A 27,669-nucleotide genomic window follows, 5' to 3' on the forward strand; every position below is an offset into this window, starting at 1 on the left:
AGGCATTTAATAATATAGTTTCATAATATACAAAGCAAATAATGTCTCAGTTACTAGAAGAAATTGAGCTTTCTTTCTCTCCTCTCTCTAAAATAAATAAATAAATCTTAAAAATAAAATGAAATAAAAATTTGTTCATCTTGATCAGTCTTTTCAGAAGTTTATTCTATCTATTAGCCTTTTCAAACAATTAGTTTTTGTTAATGGTGATCTTATCTTTTGTTCTGTTTCTTACTTTATTGCTTTGTGTTTATATCTTTACTGTTTCCTATCTTCTATTTTTTAATGTTTATTCTTTTTTCTAAATTTATTTAAATTCAATTCAGTTAACATATAGTGTATTATTAATTTCAGTGATAGAATTTAGTGATTCCTGAGTTGCATATAACATCAGTGCTAGAAGAAATTGAAAAATCCATGTTAAATTGGGAGTAGTAAAAGACCTCCATCAGGACCTGGTAAAGAGACCAGGTAATGAGTAAGCATGGAGAAGGTGTGAATAAAATGGATAATTACAATAGATAAAGATGTGTAAGCCCTTGCGTATACCCAGCAAAAAGAACACATACATTTTTCCAAGTGTTTGCAGAATATTTACCAAAAATTGTCTAATAGACAAAAAAATTCAACAGAATTTAAAATCAAAGACCACATTTTCTCAACTGCAATGCAATTAAAGTCCATAATAAAAACTACCTTAGAAATTGTACTTTTAGAAAGTAAAATATAAAAACTAAGAACCCACACTTTTGTTAGTAATCATAGGTTAAAAGTACATTATAATAAAAATTATAAAATACTTGGACTAAATAATATGTCAACACATACAGTGCAGATGAGATAGTATTAAAAATAAGACTATTTATGCCTTTAAGTAGAAGAAAAACTGAATATGCACTAGCCAACTGTCTAAATTATAAACCAATTTTTAAAATGCCCATGATAGGGGCGCCCCGGTGGCTCAGTCGTTGAGCATCTGCCTTTGGCTCAGGTCATGATCCCAGGGTCCTGGGATGGAGCCCCGCATTGGGCTCCCTGCTCTTCGGGAGGCCTGCTTCTCCTCTCCCACTCCCTGCTTGTGTTCTCTCTCTCACTGTGCTTTTCTCTGTCAAATAAATACCTTTAAAAAAAAATTTTAAAAAATAAAATGCACATGATAGAGGGCGCCTGGGTGGCTCAGTTGGTTAAGCGACCGCCTTCGGCTCAGGTCATGATCCTGGAGTCCCGGGATCGAGTCCCGCATCGGGTTCCCTGCTCGGCAGGGAGTCTGCTTCTCCCTCTGACCCTCCTTCCTCTCATGCTCTCTTGTCTCTCATTCTCTCTGTCTCAAATAAATAAATAAAATCTTAAAAAAAAAATTAAAAATAAATAAATAAATAAAATGCACATGATAGAATAAACACTACAGTTTATAGCAGCAATGTCCACACTAGCCAAACTATGGAAAGAGCCCAGATGTCCATTGACAGATGAATGGATAAAAAAGATGTGGTGTATATATACACAATGGAATATTACTCAGCCATCAAAAAGAATGAAGTCTTGCCTTTTGCAACAACATGGATGGACCTAGAGGGTATTATGCTGAGTGAAATAAGTCAATCAGAGAAAGACAAATACCCTATGACTTCATTCATATGTGGAATTTAAGAAACAAAACAGATGAACATAGGGGAAGGGAAGGAAAAATAAGATGAAAACATAGAGGGAGACAAACCATAAGAGACGATGAACTCTAGGAAACAAACTGAGGGTTGCAGGAGGGGAGGGGGAGGGGGGGATGGGGTAATTGGGTGAAGGGCATTAAGGAAGGCACGTGATGTAATGAGCACTGGGTGTTATATGCAACTGATGAATCACTAAATTCAACCACTGAAATTAATAATACACTCTATATTAACTAAATTGAATTTAAATAAATTTAGAAAAAAGAATAAACATTAAAAAAATAGAAGCCAAGAAACAGTAAAGATACAAACACAAAGCAATAAAGTAAGAAACAGAAGATAAGAGCACCACTAACAAAAATTAGTTGTTTGAAAAGACTACAGAATAAACTTCTGAAAAGACTGATCAAGACGAACAAATTTTTATTTCATTTTATTTTATTTTTAAGATTTATTTTTTTTAAGATTTTATTTATTTATTTATTTGAGAGAGAGAGAGAGAGAGAAACAGCATGAGAGGGGAGAGGGTCAGAGGGAGAAGCAGGCTCCCCGCTGAGCTGGGAGCCTGATGTGGGACTCTATCCCAGGACTCTGGGACCATGACCTGAGCCAAAGGCAGTCGCTTAACCAACTGAGCCACTCAGGTGCCCCCGAGACGAACAAATTTTTTTTAATACTTTCTTTATTTGTCAGAGAGAGAGAGAGCACAAGCAGGGGGAGCAGCAGATAGAGGGAGAGGGATAAGCAGACTCCCCACTGAGCAGGGAGCCCGATATGGGACTTGATCCCAGGGATGCAGGACTCGATCCCAGGACTCTGGGATCATGACCTGAGCAAAGGCAGACACTTAACTAACTAGGCACCCAGGTGTCTCAACTTCATCTTCATTTAAAAGATCAGAATGTTGCCTCGTTTAAAAAATGACATTAGGGGCGCCTGGGTGGCTCAGTTGGCTAAGTGTCCAACTCTTGTTCCAACTCAGGTCATGATCGCAGGGTTGTGAGATCGAGCCCCCCATCAGACTCCTGGTGGAGTCTGCTTGAGATTCTATCTCTCCCTCTTCCTCTGCCCCAACTCCCTCTCATGCTCTCTCTCTCTAAATAGATAAACAAATGAATAAATAAATAAATGAATAAATAAATGAATGAATAAATAAATATAATTTTAAAAAAATGACATTAGAGAACTTATTTCATGGTTTTATTGTGACAAATAAATATGGAAATGAATGAAAAGTGTTTTTAAAATCCCTGGAACATAGAAAATGTTCTGTAGGGGCGCCTGGGTGGCTCAGACGGTTAAGCGTCTGCCTTCGGCTCAGGTCATGATCCCAGGGTCCTGGGATCGAGTCCCGCATCGGGCTCCCTGCTAGGCGGGGAGCCTGCTTCTCTCCCTCTGCCTCTGCCTCTCTCTCTGACTTTCATGAATAAATAAATAAATAAGATTTAAAAAAAAAAAAAGAAAATGTTCTGTAAGTGTTGGTGTAATCTAAAAACAAAAAATTCATAATTCTGAACAAAAAAGTAAGGTAGAGATTATATTACTATATATATAAGTAAAACATACATAAATGATTACCTTATATAGTATTAATGAATCCAGTGTAGATGAAGAAATTTTTAAAAGATCTGGAAGACTACATCGTGGATCACTACATCAAAAACTAATGATGTATTGTATGGTGACTAACATAACATAATAAAATTAAATTAAATAATAAAAAAAAAAGATCTGGAAGAAAACCACATACCAAAATCTGAATAAGGGATTGTGCGTGCTGAAAGATGGGAGAAGAATGGAAATAGGAATGAGCAATTAAAAGGATTTTAGTTCTATCTATTGCTTCTTTATTTTAAAAAAACTGTAGAAGCAGATATAACAACTCGTTGACAGTGTATATACTTCTGGGTGGCAGAATTATAAATTGAACTAGTACATAATTTAAAAAAATTATCAGAAAGAAAGAAATCAAGCACCATGTAAGGTGAACACGCCACCTTATTTCTTGCATGTGCCCTTGGCTGGCCTTGGGGCAGAACTCTGAAGCATTAAGAGAGATTAAACAGTGGGTGGATGCCTGTTCACCATCGACCACACGGTCCCAGAGGTCCCCGGATCGGAGGTTCTCCCCACAATGTGCCATCATTGGTTATAAAAGGCATCTCAATAAATGTGTTGTTAACAATAGTTAGACTGATGCATGATTTAGCTAAGAAAATGAATTAGAAATGAACCACAGGAATTCTGTGGGGTAGGCAGGAGACCTTTCCATCGGACAAAAACCTCAGTTATCCCCACGACTGCCAGCTCCGTAGCTGATTCCTGCTTCTGTACTATCTAGTCTGCACCCCTGTGGCATCCTGCAAACACACGGATACCTCTTTGGGTTGTTCTCTGAGTTCTGTTCGCTGCTTCTTTAGTGACCACTCTTCACCACCCCTTTCCACCTTTTATGAAGAGATTGAAACCACTCCTAATATGACGGCCTACTTCCCTTTCTCTATGTTATTATAGCTTTCTACATTTTTCATACATTTACTATCATTTTGAGGGATGTTCAGGAGGGCAAGGAGAAAAAAAATAGTTCAATTTATTTTAAAAAGAATTTCAAATTTATTTTTCATGAGTGCAATGGTTCATTTTGTGCCCAGGTAGTTGGCTAAACATGATTCCGGGTGTGTCTCTGAGGATGGTTTTGGATGAGATTAACCTTTGAACCAATAGACGAGTCAAGCCCTTGCCCTCCCCAGTGTGGATGGGTCTCATCCAATCCACTAAAGGCCTGACTGGGACAAAAAGGCTAAGGAAGGGAGGGTTCATTCTCTCTTTCTGACTATCTTCACTAGGCCATAGGTCTTCTTCCGCCCTCAGCCTTGGATTCGGACTGAAACCTGTGGGCCCTCAGCTTGCCGACCACAGATCTTGGGACTGCTCAGCCTCCACCATCACATGAGCCAATTCTTTATAATAAATCTCTCTTTATATACGTGTAGATACCGGCTACGTTTCTCCGCATAACACTGCCTCATATAATGAGCAGGCTCTTTTACATGCTCTCAGGCTATTCCATCCTTATGAAGGTTTTAAAAATAAACAGATGCTGAATTCATATTTATTTCCATTGCATTTTGCATTTTTTGCATGTTGGGGTCTAGCCCACCTTTTAGTACGATTGAGATAGTTTTGATTCTTGAATAGTCCATCCACGCATCGCACACTCTTCTGGATCAGTCAGAAACCTGCTTTGATGCTTTGACCTTCAGCCCTGGCTAAGACATCACCCTCCATTGCGCTATATTAATTTTTTTTCACTTTATTCCCTCCTCAAAGATCCTCAAATATCAAACCGTAATTTAGGCTCTTGGAGTAATTAGGCCCAAGGAGTCTCCTCAACTAGTTTTATATTCCCAATCTGAGACTCAGTGGCCAACAACAGTGTTTGTATCTCTATGAACATTAAGTGTCCATCACTCGGAAGAGCTGATTTGCTGGTGTTTATGCAGCCGCAAACAGTAGAACTTGGACAATTGCATTTAGTTCAAGCTCTATTTGTAAATGTCGACGTGCTGACCTTGTGCTAAGTGCTGGGGTTGCAAAGATGAATGACTATGATAGGGTTCCTTGTGAATAAAATATATGGTAGAGAGCTGTGGTCTTCAAACCTTTTTGATTATAAATTATAGTAAGAAATACAGTTTATTGGGGTGCCTGGGTGGCTCAGTCGTTAAGCGTCTGCCTTCGGCTCAGGTCATGATCCCAGGGTCCTGGGATCGAGCCCCGCATCAGGCTCCCTGCTCAGCGGGAAGCCTGCTTCTCCCTCTCCCACTCCCCCTGTTTGTGTTCCTTCTCTCACTGTGTCTCTCTCTGTCAAATAATAAATAAAATCTAAAAAAAAAAAGAAATACAGTTTATCTAATGACCTTGTCCACACAGTCATACTGATAATGAAAGCAAAAATTTCAGAAAACAACATTTAACTTTCTTCATGCAATGCACTTCCATGTGTGTCTATTATAACCTATTTATTTAATTTAAAACATCAGATCATAACACAGTATATTGACTTTACAAGCCAGTAACAGGCCCAATCAACAGTTTAAAACAATTTCAGACAATGGGGAACATTGTGAGAATCATCTTTAATTCTAAATTTAGAGCTTTTCTTACAGATGATGTGGTTGCTGTTTTAGTTTGGACTCATGCCTACTCCTCAGGCATCTGCATTTACATATTAATTTATTAACCCCTTGGGTCCTGATAGGATGAACCGCAAATAAGGTCACTTTTGGTGGGAATAATCCTGGAGTGACCGAAGACAGGGAAAGGTTGAAGAGCCAGGCAAGACAAGCCTGACCAAGGATGGGTGGCGGGGGCAGGGTCCAAGGAATTACCTGATGTCATTACCAAAGCAGAGAAATAATCACAAGACCAATTATAGAATTAAGGGAACTTGGGGGCAATATCAAGTGGATAGAATGCTGTAGGGTACTTTGTCTCTTTTATCAGTAAGCTCAGGGCTTATTTCCTCCCCAAATCTTCTCTGGTGGCCCTTGAAAGCTCACACATCCTGGGCCTGCCTCCATCACTCACTTACATGGTATTGATAGGATGTTTTGGGGTCTTGAGAGCAGGCAGTGCCTTTCTTTGAATTCCTAGCATCCCGCCAAGTGCCTGGCAGCCAGGCACCCATAGATGCTCCGTACACATCCCCTGGCCTTTTCTAAATCTCCCCTCCTCCCCTGTGACACCGAATTGGGATAACAGACCTCTGGGGCTCTTGTCCTCCTAACAGGCTATGATTTTGACAGATCTGGGGCAGCCCAAGGCACTCTGCTCTGTGTCTGGCTCACGTTTACACGTTAAAACATGAATGACCCAGGCAGGATGGAGAGCCCTGCCCTGCCCCAGCAGAATGAGTGTCCTCCGAGGAGCAGCCGGAAGCCTAATGCTGCGGAGACAGGATTCCAGCCTCCAGCTCCCACAACTGCAGCTGCGTCCCAGCCAGCGATTTCCTCTAAGGTCTGGATTGGTCCAGGGAGCAGCAGAGGGCTGGCAAAGAGCCTCTATATATTCCTCAGAGGGAGAGGCAGTCCCAGACAGTGGTGAAGTTTGCAAAGTCTCGCTCTGCTGTGCAGAATTCGTGCTCAAAACTGAGGAGCTAAGCCACTTGCCAAAATGTGCAAAGGACTTGCGGCTTTGCCCCATTCATGCCTAGAAAGGTGAGAACCAAGTTATTTTGGCTTAAGAGAGATATGCAGAATCTTTGCTCAGGGGGAGGGGTATCCAGGGGCAATAGAGAGCCATTGTTGTTTGTGCTGAAACAGGTGTGTGATTGTAGACTGGGGCTTGTCTCCTCTCTGCCAACAGCACTGGAGCTTATAGGACCTGAGTTGTAGGAGGCAGATCCAACATGGGGTATCTCATGAACCATTTCGTCGTATCCAGAACTTCATTTCCTCCAAGCAGATGCCTAGTCCATGGGTGCTTGGTCAGAGTCAAAAGTGCATGGTTAAGAGAATGGATCCCAACATCAAACTGCCTGCCTTTGAATCCTGGTTCCACTACTTACTATTCTGTGGCGTTGGGCGATTTATTTACTCTCTCTGTATTTCAGTTTCCTTCTCTGAGAAATGGAGATGCCAGGAGCATCTACCTCAGGGGCTCCTTATTAGGGCTGAATGAATTACTGGATATTAAACTCCCAGCACACAGTCTGGCACATATTAGAACTGTGTAAATGTTAGCCTTTATTACTTAATGTACGTGGACTGAGAGAGGGAGGCAGGTTTGCAGTGAGGAAGAGGGGACTTCTCATTGTTCTTTGTATCTTGATCCCATTAGATAAAAGTAGCTGGATTGCTGGAGAGAAGAAAGCCACTGGGACGCAGAGATTATTTATTGGCTAGTATTCTCTTTTTGGATACATGGGAAAACACTTTTGAGGTCCTCTGGTTATCCTTAAGCAGGACAATATTCTGGAGGGAATCCTAAGCATCGAGGCTAACAACTCAACAGCCCTACCTGACGCAGAGAAGTAGGGGTGTTTATCCTCCTCTTATTTCTCAAGAATGGATTTGATTACATTTGGTTTGAGTTTTCATTATTTAAAGAAAATAAAGGTGACCCTTGTGCAACCCAACTCCATCCCTAAAGGTACTGGAAGTGTTTGCTTAAGAAGGTTGTGTTCAATGGGCTATTTATGATCTCTCCTGTCTTTCACAAGCTCAGGTCTAACTCCTATTACTGTTCTATACCTGATTCAGGATCAAACTTAATATTGAATCTCTTCTTGTATCTTTCAGTGCACAGTGAAATCTTATGCTCTACAATATAACTATTTGTAGTTATATCATTTAGGATCCTTTAGGGTGGCCAAGGAGCAAGCATTTTTTCCTAGATTGCCTGAACCTTTTAATTTACTGGCAGGTGGTATAATCTTGCAATTTTTGTTTCCTATTAATTTTTTTTCATATTCTATTTCCATTGCAAATAGAATCCTATTTCCAGTTACAATGCTGCCTGAGAGGAGTGTTTTGGAGAAATGGGATTGTGGAACTGTTAGCACACATTCATGGAAAAATCTGAGATTATCTATCTTGAGGGAAGCATGATGCTTGAATGAATGCATCCAAACCCACCTTCCCTGCTCTCCTCTCTCTCTCATTTCCCTCATGGCCAGAGGCTCCCCTCCCCACTTCTCTCCACACTACAAGAGGAACGTAGGTGACCTCAGTGCTTAGATAAAGATGTTTGAAGACTCGTATAGAATAAATTAGGACAACATATATGCTTACAAAACGAATCTGTTTATAATGGAAAGCTTTACCAAAGAGTTACATTGCACCTTTCAGTTGCACTGGAAATAAAATTCAGTTTACAAAAACCAGATTAACATGTTGTGATTGATCGTAGTGGAAAGAGGACTGGCAAAGGAGTAAGAAGCAGATTCAGTCTTGTCATCTAAATTTGCACCCATGAGCAAGTTCTTTCACTTCCCCAGGATTCTATGTTCTCATTTAATCAATGAGAGTTGGATTGACTGTCCTCTCGCATTCTTTTCCATGCTGCCATTATTTAAATATGTTTAAAACATAGTTTAACTCAGTGGCTAGCAAGAGATGCAATTAAAGGGAAATTTATCCTAATGAATTTCTCTCTAAAATTTGGAAGCAGAAAAGAGTCAATTAATGAAAACTCATCCAGAACCCAACCCTGTGCTGAAATCGTGGCGGTGGCAGAAGCAACCTACTCAGGGATTCTAATTCTGATTTTCAAGAAAATGAAATTTATTCCACGTGCCAGGAGATTTAATCGTAGAAAATATTCCTTGTTCAATGTGTAGGGAAGCATTAAGCCAGAGTCAACTCTGACATATTCGTAGAAACTGTTCTTTGTTTCTTTACATCTTTAAGACTATTGCTTGTAAAAACCCAGAGTTGACCTCACACCTTTTTATATATTCAGAGAGACCAGTAATCCAAACATATGAGCAACAAATGGCCACCACCCCAAATTTCTGCCTCGTGGCAGAAATGCTATGTGGGTGGCAATGTGACAGTCAGTGGAAAAATGAAAAAGTCGAGTCAATTCAAGTTCTTATTTTTCACCCACGATTTTCAACTTTGAATTTTAGGCTTATTTTGAAGATTCATTTTATTTCTAGAGTCTCTTGAATTTCTCTGAATGAGCTTAAGTTTTAAAGTAAACATCGCTCTTTGGAAAAAGACAAAAATATTTCAAAATAAAAAGTGTTATTATGATGATTCCCCCCCAAAATTGGTAGCGTAATATAAGACAGTCAGTGTGATTATTATAATTGTTCTCCTTCAGTGCTGACTAGTCCTGTCACCAGGTTCACAGTCTCTACTAACCTAAAAAGGAGAGTAAGCTAGTAATGAAAACTTAGCTTCTGACAGAGAGTTTTCCCTGGGATCTTAATAAAGTGTTGCGAACCCTGGACCTCTGTCAATGTCTGCTGTAGCTCTGATTTCTGTTTAAGATTATAAAGGCTGCTGGTGGTGAAATGTTTTCAGTCCACGGTTCACCCGGGAGCCTCTGGTCATCTCAAGTTTGTGGCAATGCTGGGAATTTCAGGAATTGTAGAAAGTTAATGAGGAAGGTGATGTTTTGGTTCTTTTAATTTATTATTATTTTTACTGAACATTCCATTTTTTTCTCCTCTTCTGATTTATATGTGTGTCTAAGTGTGGATAATATAGAGTAGAAAGTCACCTAATAAGCAGGGCCATTAATCAACTAATTGTTTAAGGTCGTTAAGCCAAATGGAAGCACCTTGCTGAGTGGGCCGAGGCTCCTTGGTCTGCAGAATTAAGTAAATACTACTTTTTCAAAGGTATGAACACATCCTTGGGCCAACAGTGGAGATAAATGTGGCAATGAACTTGAACAATTCATAGCTCAGTCAGAATAGGTAAAAGATCATCAAAAAAGCCTACAGAGATGGTGGCAGTGCCTCTAGCTGACTTTAGGATCATGCTTTCTGGGAATAAGTATTTATTTATTTATTTTTTATAATGTTATGTTAATCACCATACATTACTTCATTAGTTTTAGATGTAGTGTTCCATGATTCATTGTTTGTGCATAACACCCAGTGCTCCATGCAGAACGTGCCCTCTTTGATACCCATCACCGGGCCAACCCATCCTCCTACCCCCCTCCCCTCTAGAACCCCCAGCCTGTTTTTCAGAGTCCATCGTCTCTCATGGTTCATCTTCCCCTCTGATTTTCCCCCCTTCATTTTTCCCTTCATGCCATCTTCTTTTTTTTTTTTAACATATAATGTATTATTTGTTTCAGAGGTACAGATCTGTGATTCAACAGTCTTGCACAATTCACAGCGCTCACCATAGCACATACCCTCCCCAATGTCTATCACCCAGCCACCCCATCCCTCCCACCCCACCCCCCACTCCAGCAACCCTCAGTTTGTTTCCTGAGATTAAGAATTCTTCATATCAGTGAGGTCATATGATACATGTCTTTCTCTGATTGACTTATTTCTCTCAGCATAATACCCTCCAGTTCCATCCACGTCGTTGCAAATGGCAAGATTTCATTCCTTTTGATGGCTGCATAATATGGGAATAAGTATTTAAAGCTTGCTGTAGTTCAGTCTTCTGATATAATTGCCAATATTCCAATGAAACTTTATATGTTAAGAAAGTAAACGAACTATTCAATAAAATTGAGGGGGGGTGAGTTACTCAGAAAGACTGTTTTGATTCTTATTGATGACACAATATTGTTCATTTCTCTGGATTGCCTTTTAAACCTCCATACTTGCCTTAGGCATAAGGATGAAAGACCCGGACCCTGCTCTCAAGGAAATTGCAGCCCTGTTAGGGAGATAACAAACAAGAAATGAGTCCGCAGTGTTGAGATCCACTATGAGGGAATAAATGCATGGAGTGCAAAGAAGCACAAGAGTGGGAGTCGTTAGGGGTGGGGGGCTCAGAGAGCTTTTGGTGGTCAGGGAAACTTTACAAGAAGTTACAAGAAATGATACTTAACCCAAGCTCATGAATGAAGCCTCAGGAAGGAGAGTTAGCCAGGTCTAGCAGAGAAGAGCTGAGAGAAAGAAGGCGTTTCCAAGGCCAGCTCCCCAGCCAGCCTGTGCTGAGTCAAGGAAAAGAGAGGGCCCAGTGAGCTTGGCTGCTGTTAGGACATCTTTGTCCTATCAGCATTATCTCTCAGAGGCAAGCAAGGAGGGAACTTTGAATTTCTAATCAGTTAACCTCCCATGCAGCACATCCTGTATATTGTTTCCTTGGGACTTGTCAATTCCCCTTCCACTCCTGTCTGTGAAGATGGAAGAGATTTGCTCAGGGGAAAGATACTGCCCCCCACCACCCCTTCGCCTAAAGAATTTATTTATTAAATAACAATCTGTACTTGGCACACAGTAGGCACTTAATAAATATTTTGTCAGGAGAATGCACAAATAAATTTATAACGAGTGGAGAAGACAGGGTTGCTCACAGTTTGGCCTGGTGCTTCTTCTGCTTACAAAGGGATGGGGAGAACATCAGCAGTGTATTAGAGGCTACAATGAGGAGAAAGTGTCTGCTCCAAAACAAAGAGGGATTCCTACCTCGGGGAGTGGGAGTTGGGTTAGGAGAGGGAGGAAAGTGGAGAGGAGCCTCCAGCATTTCTGCCACTTTCTTAGGAAAATCTAGTTAAAGAGGTGAGTCTTTTTGTTTCTAATGAGGGTAGACCTGGAGCTGTTGGTGAAGCTCCTGAAACTATCATCTCAGCTCCTGCAGTTATTGCCCCAGGTTTTCTGATGGATTTCATCCCCTATTCTAAAGAGGCACCTCTTCCTAGTCTTCCATTCAGTCTGGGCCATGTTGAAACACCAGATCTCAATTCAAAATACTTTTGGATCCCAGAATCTTAAGTTTGGGAAGATCCTTGAAAGGTTATCTAATTTTTCCTTCTTTAGCAGAGACTAGCCACTATCACAGGATAGCTGATATCTAGGGACAGGGTTAATGTTTCTGCGGCTCATGGTTATGACTTTTGTCTGTCCTGCTGGCCAGAAAGCCAAGGAACTAAATTTTAATTAGTTCAGTCAGGATCAGTCCTTAGTAACAGGAACCAGACTATGGCTGGAGGCCAGAAGATAGCAGGTTCCTATCTCTTTCTTCCTTTAAAGCCCCAATCAGTTCCCAGATAACATTGAGCCTGCACTATATTTTAAAGGCTGAGTCACCCAGAGGAGAAAGACAGTGAAAGCCTGTTTTTGACTGCCTGAGGAAGTAACTCCCTAAGACTACACATTTTAGGAATACTAAAGAAAACACAGAGTAAGGAAGGGGGCAAGGTCGCAGTCTGTCCCCTGCCTTAATATCAGCAAGGGGTTGGAGCAGAAAGAACATGGTGCTTGTAACTCTATCTCGATTACTTCCTAGTTGTGTGAACTGGAGAAAGTCACTAAACCTCTCTGAGCTTCATTTCCTCAGCTGTAAATGAGGATATTTTTCTTGTTGGGGAGAGACGCTATAACCCCTATTAAAGAATTAATTTCCTTCCATCCTTCTTTCCCTCTTCGTGGGTAGTCAGGAAATCATTTAAAGCTCAATTATGTGCCAAGGCCTTTGATAAAGCTTATTTATTTTCATCTTTCCTCATCATAACCTTATCTTTTTAAATAATAAAGATAGATGTGTCAGATAGTACAGTATTTTTACCATTTCATCCATAATTCTTCCAGCAGGTAGGTATCTCCTTTAAAAATATGCCAACTTTTTCCAAAACATTAAAAGACATTAAAAACCATGATCATACTTAAAAATGAATAATTCTTTAATATTAGTACATATCAGGTGAGGATCCAAATATCCCCAATGGTCTTTTTGCAGTTGGATTGTTTGAATCAGGATCAAAACAAGGTCACACTTTTTTAATTGTTATTACTGAATTTTATTATTATTGAATAGATAAGCACTACCCATTGATCTAGTGCTCTTTCTACAATTAATTGGGCTCTGTTATGTAAAAGCACTTCTTACAAATGGACTTAAGGACACCTAGAGACTGCTTTTATCTGGTGGGGACACATTAGCAACCTTATTATGAAGGATTTGACAGAGCAGGTGTGGTGAAGCGGGGTGCACTGTTCATAAACAACGCTGACCTCAGGGGTTTGTCTCCAGTGCCTTTCTCCCACTCTTCCTGTCCCTTCACTGATTGCAGAAAGCCTCTCACAGAGTCTGCCAGACCTCTCTACATCAAATCCTGTTAACTACGCCCCTACTGCATGCAGAGCACCCTGCCAGGAGCTAGAAGCTTGCTGGGGTGCAGATCCTTTTTCTGCCTTTTTACTCCTCATGGTGAGGGAACTGAGCCCTCCTCCCTGCTGAGCTAGCTCACATGCAGTCTCCCTGCCCTCCACGCCCCCTCCCCTGCCCCGGACTGAAGGATATCCCCAAGTGTCCACCAGGTGCAGATAACACATAAACCCCAGGCTCACACGTTGGGATTGGTTCAGAGACCCTTAAATTTCTCCTTAGTCAATAGGCTTCCTGTCTTTTATTTTTCTTTTCCTTGCAAGTATTTGTAGAACACAGACTTTTTACTTTTTTGTTTTTTTAAGACAGAGAAAGCATGAATATGCATGGGGTGGGGGAGTGACGGAGGGAGAGAGAGAATCTTAGGAACCCAACAGAGGGCTCGATCTCAGGACGCTGAAATCATGACCTGAGCCGAAATCAATAGTTGGACGCTTAACCGACTGAGCCCCCCAGGCGCCCCAGTAGAACACAGAACTTTTAGATGCAAGCATAAAAGGCTATAACACGTGGAAAGGGTTCTGGGTGGGGAATATAGGTATCCTGAGCTGTAACCTTGGCCTCTGCTAAGCAGCAGAGGGTGAGTCCTGAGTCAGGTGCCTCTCCTGACCTCATCACTGTACTTGTAATGATGATGAGTCAATTCTATGACCCTCTCCCCTCCTTCCAGCTTCACTACTTTATTGTCCTTAATTTGGACACCAAGTATTTTGAGGAAAGATTGTACTTTTATTCTAATTTTGCATCTCATCCCAATCTGACAGGAAGGCCAGGGAACTAACTTCTGGATGTAGCTTGAAAGCAGCAATCATTCAAAAATGTGCAATTTTCTTCCAGCCACTTTGATTCTCAAAGGACTAAATTAAGAACCCCACATTTCTTAAAAAAAATACTTGTGACACATTCAGAATAAACTTTCAGTTTGTGAAAAATATATATTTATGGGCAGCGGAATGGGACTCTTTTATTTTGGTGAATTCCATGAAAGGAAAAGATGGTTTCAGTTTCTTGTAAAATTTGAGGGTAATTTAGGATCACAGATCATGGATTCTAATAACCTATGATTTTTGTACTTTGTTTACAGTTAATCTCAAGAGTGTAAGCTCCTGGAGGGCAGGCAGGGAAATGAGATATAAGGACACAGACATGCCTGCCTTAGGGGTGGGGTTCCATTGACTGCTTTCATACTAGGTCACGGTTTTCTCCAGTCAATGGGAAGAGTCGCCCACTCATGCGCTTCCCAACGCTGCCCAGAATGAGACTCACCCTTTGCCATAATAGTGAAAGAGTTTTCATCCTTGAGGCTGGAATGAGAAGGGCAAATCAGGATTTCTAGGCCTTTATATTTTTAAACAATCTTCATCTACCAGCTGAGTAGATCCTGGAGTCCCAGCAATTCTCAAATTGACGTGGCGACTGCTTTGGGGACTGCATGAATCCATGCCAGACATTTAGCACAGAGTGACTGCAATTTCCACCTACATGAGGACATGGAGTTTGCCTCTACCCCAGGCGTTAGAAACTGGGTCTTTCCTGGAAAATCTGAAGGTGCAGCCAACCTAATCATAGGACGCATGTGTCAACAACACAGCTCATGCACACGTGTCTGGGTTTATTCACTCTGACCAGAGTGCTCCTGGAAAGTTCAGACAGGGCATTTCTTTGCAAAGCATTCTATTCTGTTGCCACGTTGAGATACAATAACTTGGCCTGACACTGTTTCTCCTTCAAAGAGGAAATACTGCAGGGTTGAAAGGATTCGCCCAGGCAGTCTTTGAATGCTTTGGGCAGTGAGTATCTGATCATCACAATGGCTCCATGAACAGCAAATGAGGCTAAGGTCATGCGTCTATAGTCTACACGTTCTTCCTTCTCCTATCTGACTGCTTCCCCAGACAGTTCTCAAGCAACACCTAGCCCATCTGGACAGAATCTCACTCAGATCCTCACAACTCTCCATTCCAGAAAGATGTTGGAACTATCCTCTTATAGTCAGAGGAGGAGATGCAGCATGCAGTAAAATACTTGAAAAATGTAAAGTGCTCGGCTCTGTAAGTGCTTATTATCGGTAGTGAAGTGTGTGGAGCTGTTTTGGTCAAGCTACTACTTTTTGACATTTTCTTGTGCAGAACAGCTGTTTCTGGATGAGGCACTTGTCTATGGGGATTCGGGAAATTTAGAAAGAATCAAGATGTTCCACTGACAAAGTAGTTTGTTGTGTGATAGTTTACTAGAGATACCTGAGTTCAAGACTATGGGACCGAATGACCTGTGCACTTTGGGACAAGGTCAACAGCGCAGGTCACACTTAAGACTTTCTCAGAAGAGCCTATTGTCTAAGGTCTGGTGCTGGTGCTTTCTGGATGACAAGCTTCCAGAATCTTAGACTTTGTTTCTGAATCCCCCAAATCTGAAAACATGTATGTCGCTTGAACACGGACACGCGCACATGTGTGCATATGCGCACACGTGCACACACACCCCTGATATTTTTATAACTTGGAAAAAAAGATTGTTGAAATCAGGGATCCCTGCAGACAAATTGAAAGCGAAGCTGTTCACAGAGATGAATGTAGATCAATGGGGATTTTTTCCTTCTTCAACAAATAGGTCTCCTACCTTCATGGTTAGCATTTACACTTTCTCCTTCAGTTGGGATTTTCTCAAAATTCTCAGCTGAGGTTTCAAAAACCTTTAGATTTTTTTTTTTAATTGCCCTCTAACTTTTATCTTCCGGTTTCAGTAAGAATAGCTTAACCTTTGTCTCCCATCCTGGTCCACACAGCACCCTGAGGTTTGTAATTAAGCCAAAATGGGTGGCAGAGGCTGGCCTGCAGTGAGGGAAGGAATATGAAACTTTCATCAGCCACGCATGGAACACATTTTACTAAATGGATCCTGGCTTGCGAGCAAGAAAAGGGCAAGAAAAGCTAAGACAGCTGATGATTATGACAGTCTAGAAGTGAGTGCCTAGCACAGTCTTGATCACCCAGATGCACGCAGTCAAGTCAAATGCCTGAAATGGATGGATTCTGCTCCTTGAGAGAGGATGTGATTTTTTTTCTCTCCTCTCTCGCACCACCAACTCAGAATCACAGACTGAGAATAGGATCAGGGCCCCAGACAAATTCCTTCTTTCGTAGGTGAGAAAACAGGTCCCAACCTGTTTGGGTGACTTGTCCAAGATCACATAGCTGGTTAGAGTTGGAGCTAATTCAAGGTCTGCAGATTGACTTTTCACTTTTATTTTATTTTATCTGATGGACTTTAATTTATGAATTTTGTGTGTCTTTGCTTTTAAAATACTTATTCTTCCATAGACACCATCTTTCAAAAAGTTTTGGTTACCAGATACACTGTAGTCTTTAGGGAAAAAAATTTTTCCCCATTTCTACTTACCAGATGCATAGAGCTGCCAATTACAGTAACTGAACAGCATGAGACAGGTTTATTGCATAGTAATTAAGAGCCCAGGGGCTGAAATGAGATTGAGTTTGACTCCTACCATTGTCATTTATCAGATGATTTTGGGCAAATCCCCAAACTGCTCTGTAACTCAGTTTTCGCATCTGCAAGGTGGGGGTGATATTTATACTTCCTTCACAGGATAGTTATGTGCACTAAATAAGGTTATGCACTAGATGTACTGAGTAAACCAGTTAGTTAGCTGGATATGCGTGACTTCTCTTCGTGCATGACTTTTCTTAACCATCTTCAGTTGAGGAAAACTTGGCAGTCAAATCTCGGATTGGGGCTAGAACAGGGAACTGCAAAGCACCCAAAATCAAATGAGACAAGTCCTCCTCCCAGCTCCCCTTCTTGTCTGTGCCCGTTTCGATGCCTTGTAGATTGTTCTTCTGTCATCCTGAGTGAACATTTCTCAGGGGCAGGCCATGTCTCAACGGTTTAACAAGATCCTTTATACCATTTAGAAGATGTCATTCTTCCCATCTATGTTCTGTGGCATGTCCCTAGCACCTCTCTGGCCCTCAGGTCTTTTTTCCTTTGTTGTGCTTTATATCTGATGGTCTCCTGGCAGCTGTGACTTGCATTTGCAAGACATAAAATTACACATGCATTTGTCTCAGATCCCTTGTGCCTTCTGTCTAGAGGAGGGTGCTCAGCCCAGCAACTCCCGCTCTGTATCTTTCTAGTGGCACCTGGGTGACCATCTGCTTGGTTCCTAGACTTTGTTTGTATCCTGAGCCCAGATCTCTAACTTAGCAGCTCCCATCCTATCCCAGCAACCACACAATTTAGGGCATCCCCCCTCTTTAGTTCCTGCTGTGTGAGGGCCACAAGGAGGACTGCATTGCTCCCCAGGAGGAAAGTGAAGGAACACTATAAGCATATGCTGGAGAGAAGTTTCCAGGATTATGACCCTGCAACATACTCATGAACTTTGAAATCTTCTTTGGAAGTCTTAGGAAGATGTGGACTTCTATATTAAACTTTGGGAAGGATCCCTGGGGAGCTGGAAGAGACGCAGGAAGCGAACACCTGCGTGGGAGTGCAAACTAATTCCCTGTCCTCCCTTGTCACTCAGGGTTCCAGCCAGCTCATCCATCCCCAAGCTTCAACCCCTTGGGGAGATTTTCTCTGTTTCTCCCTTGGGGAGAAGCTAGCCCTCCATCCTCTGAGCTCTCACTCACAGAACTTTTTCATCTTCCTTCTAGTTCATACCACTTCTTCCCTTTCTTCTTCCCTTCTTTCCCTTCTTTCCTCAGATTCAACTTGGGTTGGGTATTTGACAGTACTTGATTTAATTCTTACCCTAACCCTGCAAGGTAGATATTATTAACATCCCTGTTTTACTAATGAAGAAGCACAGATAATTTTTTTTAAGATTTTATTTATTTATTTGAGAGTGTGTGTACAAGCAGGGGGAGGAGCAGAGGGAGAGGGAGAAAGAGAATCCTAAGCAGACTCCATGCTGAGCACAGAGCCAGACGGGGGGCTCAATCCCAGGACCCTGAGATCATGACCTGAGCTGAATTCAAGAGTCAGATGATTAACCAACTGAGCCACCCAGGAGCCCCAGAAGCACAGATAATTTAAATGTCTGACCCAAGGTCAGGAAGTACACTAGATGTGCATGAGTTCCAAAGTGCTAATTTCAAATCTAGCGTGTATTCCACCGTATCATAGCTGCATTCCAATAAAACTATGTAGACATATCTTCTTTGTAAAATGAAAGCTACTTGAGGTAAGGAACAATCTCTTCTTAATTTTGTCAAACACTCGCCTACATTCTAGTACAGGGCCTGAAAGACAGGGGTTCCTCTATTCAAGTCTGGTAAGTGAATAAACATGGAAATGAACATGTGAATCAGTAACTGGATAGTTCTTGAAAATATAAATCTTGAGACTAATAAGGGGTTGTTACTTTTGGCGGAGGGAGAAAAGAAATGGTATGAAATCAAATTCTGTGCTTCAGACAAGAAATAATCCTCTTCTTCCTCACACTGAGGTCGTTATTTTGCTCAACAAACCTTTTTAGTCAGTTGGCAAAGATAAATGTTAACCAACTGTTTCTGATTATTTGAGATAATGAATTTGGACCTGTTACATAAAGTCACAGTGAGGGGACACATTGCATCCTGGGAACCATAGTTTTTATTAAGTGATGTAGCACATGTTACCATTGAGTAAGGTCCTAGCAAATTTTATTCTGCTCCTCTTTCCTTTCTTCCTTCTTCAATACTCTATTGCCCACTTTATGTCCTTCTTTTGTAATACATAAAATACGTTAAATAAGGTAGGGGCCACGTACAACTAGAAATTTTTGGTCTGTGAAGTCCCTCTTTATAATTTAAAGCAGAATGACATGGAGATGTTCAAAGGCTATGGGTTGCACCAGTGTTCAGAGAGGCTCTCGTGGGAATGCCTCTGACCCCTCTACTTTGGGAACTCAAAATAAACCATAAATTTCTGTCCTCCTTAACTTGAGGCTGATGTTCCCACTATTCATTATCTGGCTTCCAAACTGAATTACCAAAAGTCCAAAAATCTTGCCAACAATATTTTGAATGAAACAGGGAATTGAAGGTCAAAGGGAAATAATCTGCTTCTATCCTGTCTGTCTTGTTCCCCCATGGCCTCTTTCATCACCCCCAATAACCTACTCTGAGTGATGAATGTGTCAGAGACCGGCCATGAAAGCATGGGAAATATCTCCATTTCCACAGGAACCCATGGGTAGGGAGTAGCCAGTGCCTGGGAAAAACAATACTCTTTTTTTTTTTTTTCATTTTTAAATAGCAGCACAAAGGCGGTGATATTACAGTGTAGCTCTGAGCCGTACCAGGCGGCAACAGATATCTCCAGATTGGCTTTCTGTGTCTCTCCATTGGAGTGTTCTCCAGCAATGTACCTTCTCTAGGCCCTCAGAATTAGTTGCATTATTCCAAGGTGGAGGCCTTCTGAAAGGAGCTGATCTTGCATGTTAGTCAAATAGATCCTTGTTGAACATATTCTATTCTGTTCTGTTCCATTTCATTCCATTCTATTCCATTTCATTCCATTCCAGTCTTCTATTCTATTCTATTCTATTCTATTCTATTCTATTCTATTCTATTCATCCAATGAACATTTAGTAACCAACACCCATGTGCAAGATGCTGTGCTAGAGATAGTAGGGCAAATATAATTAAACGATAATAAGAATAGGTAACACTTATATTTACTATGCTCCAAGTGCTATTCTAAACATTTCACTGCATTAATTTATTTAGCCTCAGAACATATGTATGAGGTAGAAACTATATTATCACCATTTTACATAGAAAAATGGAGCCTCAGAATTTAAGTAACTTGCCCAAAGTCACCCAGTTGGTAAGTAAGAGTTGGAATGTAAGCCCAAGCAGTGTGGACCTGTGCTCTTAGGAGTTAAAGCAACTTTAATGTACCGAGTTAATTTCAAGATGCTCTGGGAGACCAAGGAAGTAAGATATGGTACTCATCCCCAAGAAGATTGCTATCTCACCGGAAGTACATACATCTGGAACTCTTAGATGTACACTCGTGAGGGATGAGAGTAATTGCATGAAAATGTGCTGTGCACAACTTTGCAGAAAAAAATGTGTTCTATCCCTTGCTCTGTAACTTCTTAGAAATCTTGGGATAAGGGCACCTGGGTGGCTCAGTCGGTTAAGCGACTGCCTTCGGCTCAGGTCATGATCCTGGAGTCCCTGGATCGAGTCCCACATCGGGCTTCCTGCTCGGCGGGGAGTCTGCTTCTCCCTCTGACCCTCCCCCCTCTCATGTGCTCTCTCTCTCATTCTCTTTCTCTCAAATAAATAAAATCTTAAAAAAAAAAGAAATCTTGGGATAAGATCTTGTGAGATCTTGTAAAAACCTTTTAATTTCTACAAACCTCAGGTTTTCCTCTTTTAAAGTAAGGGGAAGGGCAAATTAAAAGCCTTCTATGATCGCTTGAGCGTGACTCTATTTTGTGATTTTATACTAGAGAAGACAGAAAGCCATCTAGGCTGGAGTAGTTACACAGGTTTCAGGAAAAGAGCGAGATTTGTTTGGGGCCCAGAGTATTAGAACAGCTTTAAATTGCCATACAGACGGCAGTAGAGGGAGACTGTGTGCTTGGGGGATAATGGGGAGACCAGCAGAAGTAAAATAGACGTTTTCCTTCATTGGCGCAGGATTTTTAGTAAATCATCATCATCATCATCATCAATATAAGTGCTTCTTATGTAGTAACTCCTTTTATCATCATAAGAACTTTATGAGGTAGGTGCTGTTATTGTCTCCATTTTACAGATTAGAAAACTGAGGAGAGGTTTTTAAACCTTAACAAAACCCTTTTAAGGTAAGGTTTAAAAACTTGCCAAAAGTCACATATGTAGTAAGATAAATCTGGATGGTTTGCTTCCAACATCTGTGCCCTTAACCACTATGCTATTCCGTCTCTTGCCTTTTAGTTTTGGTATTAATTTGATTTTATGGGTAAGAGCCCAATACTCCACTTTATTGTCCCTCTAGGAACAGCCTAGTTGCTTTACAAACTCTTCCAGTTATATAACCTGGGACAGGATTTTGCCACAGTTGGGAGTTGGGCATTTTCTTTACCAAGTGCAGGGAAGAGATTGAACACAACTCAACATGTTATTTGTCACTGTAATAATGGAGATCTGGAAAGTGTCATATGAGATCATCTGGACAGATCCAGGTGGTTATATATGATTTAAGTTATCCAAAACAGCTGGTTGCTTGTCTTTTCTTGATGACTTTTTTTCAGCAATGGAAATTTTGCCACATATAGTTCACTATTCCCATGATTTCATCACCATATGGTGACTGAGTTCTCCTAAACATTACTGTTTTAATTTAAGCAATCTTGTATTTGTGTGGGGGATGCTTTTTCACACGTATAGGTGACTGGTTTTGAATAATTTAAATGGATGCATCATTATTTATGTTTCTTGTTTGAAGCTTCACCGTGCCCTGAAGCCACTCCTCAGCCCCTTGCTTGGGTCTGGAGATCATTTTGGGTGAAGCTGGAAGCTCTGGTACTAAAGGTCGGGTCTCATGGGCACCTTCTATCTTTTCCCCTCTGTGGTCCTACCACCTCCCTGGAGTCCTGCAAAAGTATGTGGTAGATGAGGATGGCAGTTTGGTGAATTGTAGAACACTGAACTGTAGTCCTCTGACTTTGTCTCGGGAATGCTTTCTTGTCCCTCTCTGTTTTCCTGCTTCTTCCTTCACCACTCATGAAAAGCGGTCTTCTTTTTTGGGAACAAGCCAGTGTATCTCCCCAGTGAGTTTAGGGTCTTGGAAAACAAGGGCCAGACATGGAACACTACCTTCAATTAACATCTGCTTTCAGCCTCACCACACAGCTCCCTCAGAGGTAAGAAAGAACAAAGGCCTAGTTACCTCACGTGTCTCAGAATTGCAATTCAGGGAATATAGATTCTTGAAAGTAAGAGGAAAAACTCTATGAAGAGGAAAACATGAATTAACACCTCAACAAATTAATATTGTATGCAAGGTATTGTTTCCATAAACATATTGTTACCTTTAAGAGTTGCTGCAGATCACCCGCTTTCTGCCTGTTTGCTGTGAAGAGGAGTGACTGATGTAGGAAGGACATTAGGGTTCAAAGCCAACAGCCAAGAAAGAATTCTTGAGATGTCTTTGGTGCAAAAAGGTGATTTTATTGGAGCACAGAGACAGGACCCCTGGGTAGAAAGGACTGCACTGGGGTCATGAGGAGTGGTGCATTACATACTTTCAAGTTAGGAGGGGGTTAGGGACAGTGGAAGCCTCCCAGGTATTTTGGAAGCAAGGTTTCCAGAATCCTGAGGAGGCTAGCTATTGTTGGGAAAAGGTCATATATTACTGTTTAGTAAAAACTCAATCATGAGATTCTCAGATGTGTATCAGTGGGCCATTTGTTTGGGGGATGATTGCCAACATGTACCTTGTGTGGGGGGGTAGAGATAAAGGAAGTTTCCAAAGGAATTTTCTTATGTTAAAGTAGACCCACAGGATCCTGAGGGTTGGACCTAAGATCACCCTTTGCCCTTAGCAAAGTATTACCATCAAGGCAGCTGAGTTCCTAGAGAAATGTCACTCTGCCTGTTTCAAGGACTTATCAAGGGGCTGTGGGGTAGTAAGGAAATTTAATAATTTTTCTTCTGCCTCTGTTTCCCACATCATGATCTCTTGACCAGGTGGAGAGCTTGCACCTAGATGCAGGGATTGTGTGATTGAAATGAAAGGCCAGTGACCTCACATGGTTTTCCACACTTGGATATCCCAGGGATCTGGGGAGACAGAGTATTTCTCCCCCAGATGACTGAGGAAGAGGATGCATCATCAACTAGGACTGGGCTCTATCAACCTGCCCATATCCAGTCTGCTTTTGACCAATAGGGAGCAAACAGGGTGCCACAAGATGGACCTTTCCACACCACCCATAGGCGAGCCAATCCTTCACTTTTGTTTTTGGTCACTACTGCTAAGACCTTTCTGGCTTTTCACACCTAGCTTTCCTCCTGTCTTCCCCAGAGTAGGGTCACCAGGAATTGCTTCTGACTTTTCCTCATTCCCTCACTTTTATATCTTTGTCATTTCACCAAGAAAGTAATGTTGAAGGCATTGTCAACAGAGAAAAGAGGCAGAGCTAAAATAAAACAAAAGTTTTTATTTGGGGTCTCAAAATTGCCACTCAGAAAATACAGGTTCAGGTAGCAACTCAAATTGCATTGTTTCCACCCCAGCCCCTCCCCACCAGGGAACAAAAGTCAGGGGTTTTTAAAGACAAAAGGAAATGTTTGTATATGTTGTTTACAAAGAATTTCTATTGGTGTTGGTGGCAGGAAACAAATCTTGGTTGAACATAATTGGTTGCTAAGGCTATCACGAAGCAAAAGCTCTTACTGTAGCAAGTCGCAGGTGTTCAGGCTGAGTCCTTGGAATATTTGCAGTTTGGCCCAGTTGAAGGTTCATGATTTTGTCCCATGAGAATGTGTGTAAGGCCCAATTCTTTAATGGCTTCCTGGCTCCATTTTAAAATCCATGGACGTAAGTAACTCCTTTTCATTTCACCTTTCACAGCATGGAGTTCATTCATCCAACCAAAAGAAAATGAGCTTAATGTGATCAAATACGAATATCCCCAAGGTTAAAGGAAACTACTACAAACTGTAATGCTAGGTAGTATAAGATGAAGTTTCATAGGTGGGTAATGAAGACCATGGTGATGACAGTGATGATGATGATGGTGATGAGGATGATGATGGTGGTGATGAGGATGATGATGGTGGTGATGAGGATGATGATGGTGGTGATGAGGATGATTATGGTGATGCTGGTGGTGATGATGGTGGTGATGATGATGATGATGGTGGTGATGAGGATGATGATGGTGGTGATGAGGATGATTATGGTCATGCTGGTGGTGACGATGGTGGTGATGATGATGATGATGGTGGTGATGAGGATGATGATGGTGGTGATGAGGATGATTATGGTGATGCTGGTGGTGACGATGGTGGTGATGATGATGATGATGGTGGTGATGAGGATGATGATGGTGGTGATGAGGATGATTATGGTCATGCTGGTGGTGATGATGGTAATTGTGGTGATGATGTTGATGACCACCACCGTATATTGCATGCCATTTACGTTCCAGGCAATGTGCTAATTTTTACATACTTTATCTCACGCACTCCTCACAGAAATTTTTTTGTCGAAGGCACTAACGTTATTCTTTTTAACAGATGATGGAATCAAGGCCAAGAGATATTATATAACTTGTATAAGGTCACACAGATTATAAGTGGCTGTTGAAAACTAACCTAAGTCAATTTATTCATATACAACTATCCAGTTCTTTTTGGTAGATAAATGTAGCTGTTAATGGCTAGGTATAGATGCTGGTTGCTTCTTTCTCCACAACTTTGGTACTGGCTTATGTAAGCAGGACCACCGTACGTATAGTGAAACCCAATTGGCCTGTACTTATTTGGGCAAATAAGTATCAAAAGCTGGTGCAAAATATTTTATACAACTCGTCCTCTAATCTCAGTAAAGTCCTCATTCTTTGTGCTCTGACCACAACTTGTAGGAAAGATTCAGTCAGACAATAATATCCTGAGGTAGGATTCTGATACCCTTGTAGGTGGTATCAGGCAACAAGGAATCTCAGAATCAAGGCTTGAATGTAGGACTGTTTTAGGGATCAAGCTACAGGTTCCATCTCCAAGGATGAAGAGATAATTACCTTTGTATAACCTTTCTATGAAACAAGTGGGGGTTTCCACAACAAGCCACCAGTCCACATGACTTGAACATCATTATCGTGACTGGAGAGAGCCCATTATCTAATGAACAAACCTACATGTAAACACTCATTTCTAACATATTCTGCTAACTGGCAAAGCATCTGACATTGATCCCAATCAATAAGGACAGCTGAGACACCTACAGCAATCACCTCTGGAGCATGATCTTTCTAAAAAGCTTGCTGACCACCAGTGCAATGTGAATTCCTTATTAGGGCATGTGGCTGAAGCTAATTCCTACATACATAAGGTCACACTGCAGTGATTACAACAAGCTGACATTTTTCATTTCATTGTTTTGGTTCCTTGTTTTGTGTTTGTCTTATTCAACTAAAATATAAACTCCATGAGAGGATCTTGGTTTTTTGTTCCACTGGGGATTTCAAAACCTATAATAGAGTATGGCACATGACAAGCATTTAATAATTTATTGAATAAATAAGTGAGCAAAAGGAGAACTCTACTGAGGCCAGTCTTTTCTATCTCTACTAAGATCCTAGGAAATAAAGTCAGTTTATTTAAATGAATGCCCTGGTCAACTCCGTAGTTTTTACTGTGGGTTGCCTTGAGGGACCTGAAGGTAACAAGTTAATCTGGGGTAGTCAAGGTAGGAGCTTGAACATAAGTGATGAGTGAATTGTCTATAGTTCATATTGAAGTAGGTTAATTCAGGAAAAAGGTAGATGCCAAACTGATAACATTCTCTCTCTACCATCAGGACCCAGCACAGCTTTCTCCCTACACTTGAGAATTGATCTTGATTTTAAGAGGCCATTTTCCGAGGATCCTGGGGAGTTGAGAATTTTAGTTCCTGAACTGACCTGATTGTCCACTGCTATTTCTTTATATTCTGCTAAGGGTTTTCAAGGTCACTCACTAACCCCTGCCTCTCATGAGCCCTCAATGAGTAACAAACTCCATTCATCTCTAGCTCTAAAAGAGCCGCCAACAAGAAGGCTTTTCCAGTCTTCCACCAAATGAATCTTTCCAGATGGGTCCTGCCCGGTGAACACACACCCTCTGGGCTCCCTTTTCTCTATCAGCCTCGGCTTGGCTTCTGTCTACAGGATTCACACCTTGACCACAGGAACTCAGAGGAGCTAATTTTTTCCTTTGTGTCTCAGATCAGGGGACTCTGGTGGATGCAGTACTCTCCAGCCGTGGAGACTGGTTGCTAACAAGTGTTTTAGAAACTGTTGTTTATCTTTTCTGGGTATTTATTACACTTTTAGGATCCAAGAAAGGGCATGTCCTTTTTTGTCTTGTGATATTTCTTCAGAAGGCAGCAGCCTGGAACACACAGGTCTACTCTCTAGGTTAATTCTCCGCTGACGCGCACACTTTCCCATGACCAGCAGGGGGCATCTGCGACACAGATTAAAGCTGAATTGACTTTAAACTGGATTGTCCTTGAGACGCAACTGGTTGCGACACCTCTTTTGGAAATATAAAATCCCGGTTCTATACTTCCCAAAGGTCCTCTATCTTGTCTCCTCTTGACTGTTCCCAAGATATGTCTGGAGTCTAGAATGAAACCTGCCCGTGATGACCAACAGTCTTCCAACCACAGGACTGGTCTACGCCTCTTGGCTACTTCTGTTAAAGTCCTGATAAATTATGGTCTCACGATAGCTTCTGATCAGACTGTTAGTGGTTGTCATTGCCCTCCCCGCCCCTTCCCATCAGAGTATTGCCCGGTCTGACGTGAGGAACTGAATGAGCATGCTCAGTTTGAGCCTTACTTGCCTCTCCACCTCTTTAATGGATAACAATTAAATTCAGTTTCTTTAGAGTCCTCGTAGTCATTCAGTGGATTTTTACCTCTCCCACCCAGTGAACCAAATTAAAAACAGCCCAGTTCTCAATGACTTCTTCTGTGCCACACCCCAGTATTTCACTTAACCCAAAATGTAGTTTTACACTTAGCTAGAAATTCAATTCACTCACTCGTTTTTTTGATCCGTCGATTTACATAGCAGATCTTTTTTGAGCACCTCGTAAGTGCCAGGCCCTGAGCTATGTGCTGAGACTGGAATTGTGAACAAAACAGATATTGTTGGAGACCTGCCACTCTAATGGGAGAGAGAGACAAGACCCAAATAAATACACAGAGAAAAATGTGCAGATTGGTAAGGACCATGAAAGAAAAATACAGAGGACTCTGTGAATATCATAGAGGCAGCTGTCGGAACTGTGTCTCCCATTGCACTGCCTGCCTGTTATCACATCGGCACACACGTGAGCTCCTTGAGGTTAGGACCTATATCCTGCAATTGTTATATCCCATCCACTGTGGTCAATGACTAGAAAAATACCTAGCATATAGGTTGCATGTACGTGTCCTATATTCTGCTGTTCCAAATGTCTCCGAGGCAAGGA

General features: G+C 41.4%; 1 protein-coding gene across 2 annotated transcripts in view; it reads left to right on the plus strand.

Moving 5' to 3' along the window:
- Positions 1 to 6,748: 6,748 nt before the first annotated feature.
- RGS5 (regulator of G protein signaling 5) overlaps positions 6,749 to 27,669 on the plus strand; it is a 48,535-nt gene continuing 27,614 nt past the window's right edge. For both annotated transcript variants that reach the window (XM_006734511.3, XM_031029414.2), the window contains exon 1: positions 6,749 to 6,886. In XM_006734511.3, coding sequence (XP_006734574.1) covers positions 6,843 to 6,886 — 44 coding nt within the window. In that variant the 5' untranslated portion in view covers positions 6,749 to 6,842. The remainder of the gene's footprint in view (positions 6,887 to 27,669) is intronic.

The sequence above is a fragment of the Leptonychotes weddellii genome, chromosome 6 (assembly GCF_054177405.1).
Source record: "Leptonychotes weddellii isolate Sample4059 chromosome 6, ASM5417740v2, whole genome shotgun sequence".
Lineage (NCBI taxonomy): Eukaryota > Metazoa > Chordata > Mammalia > Carnivora > Phocidae > Leptonychotes > Leptonychotes weddellii.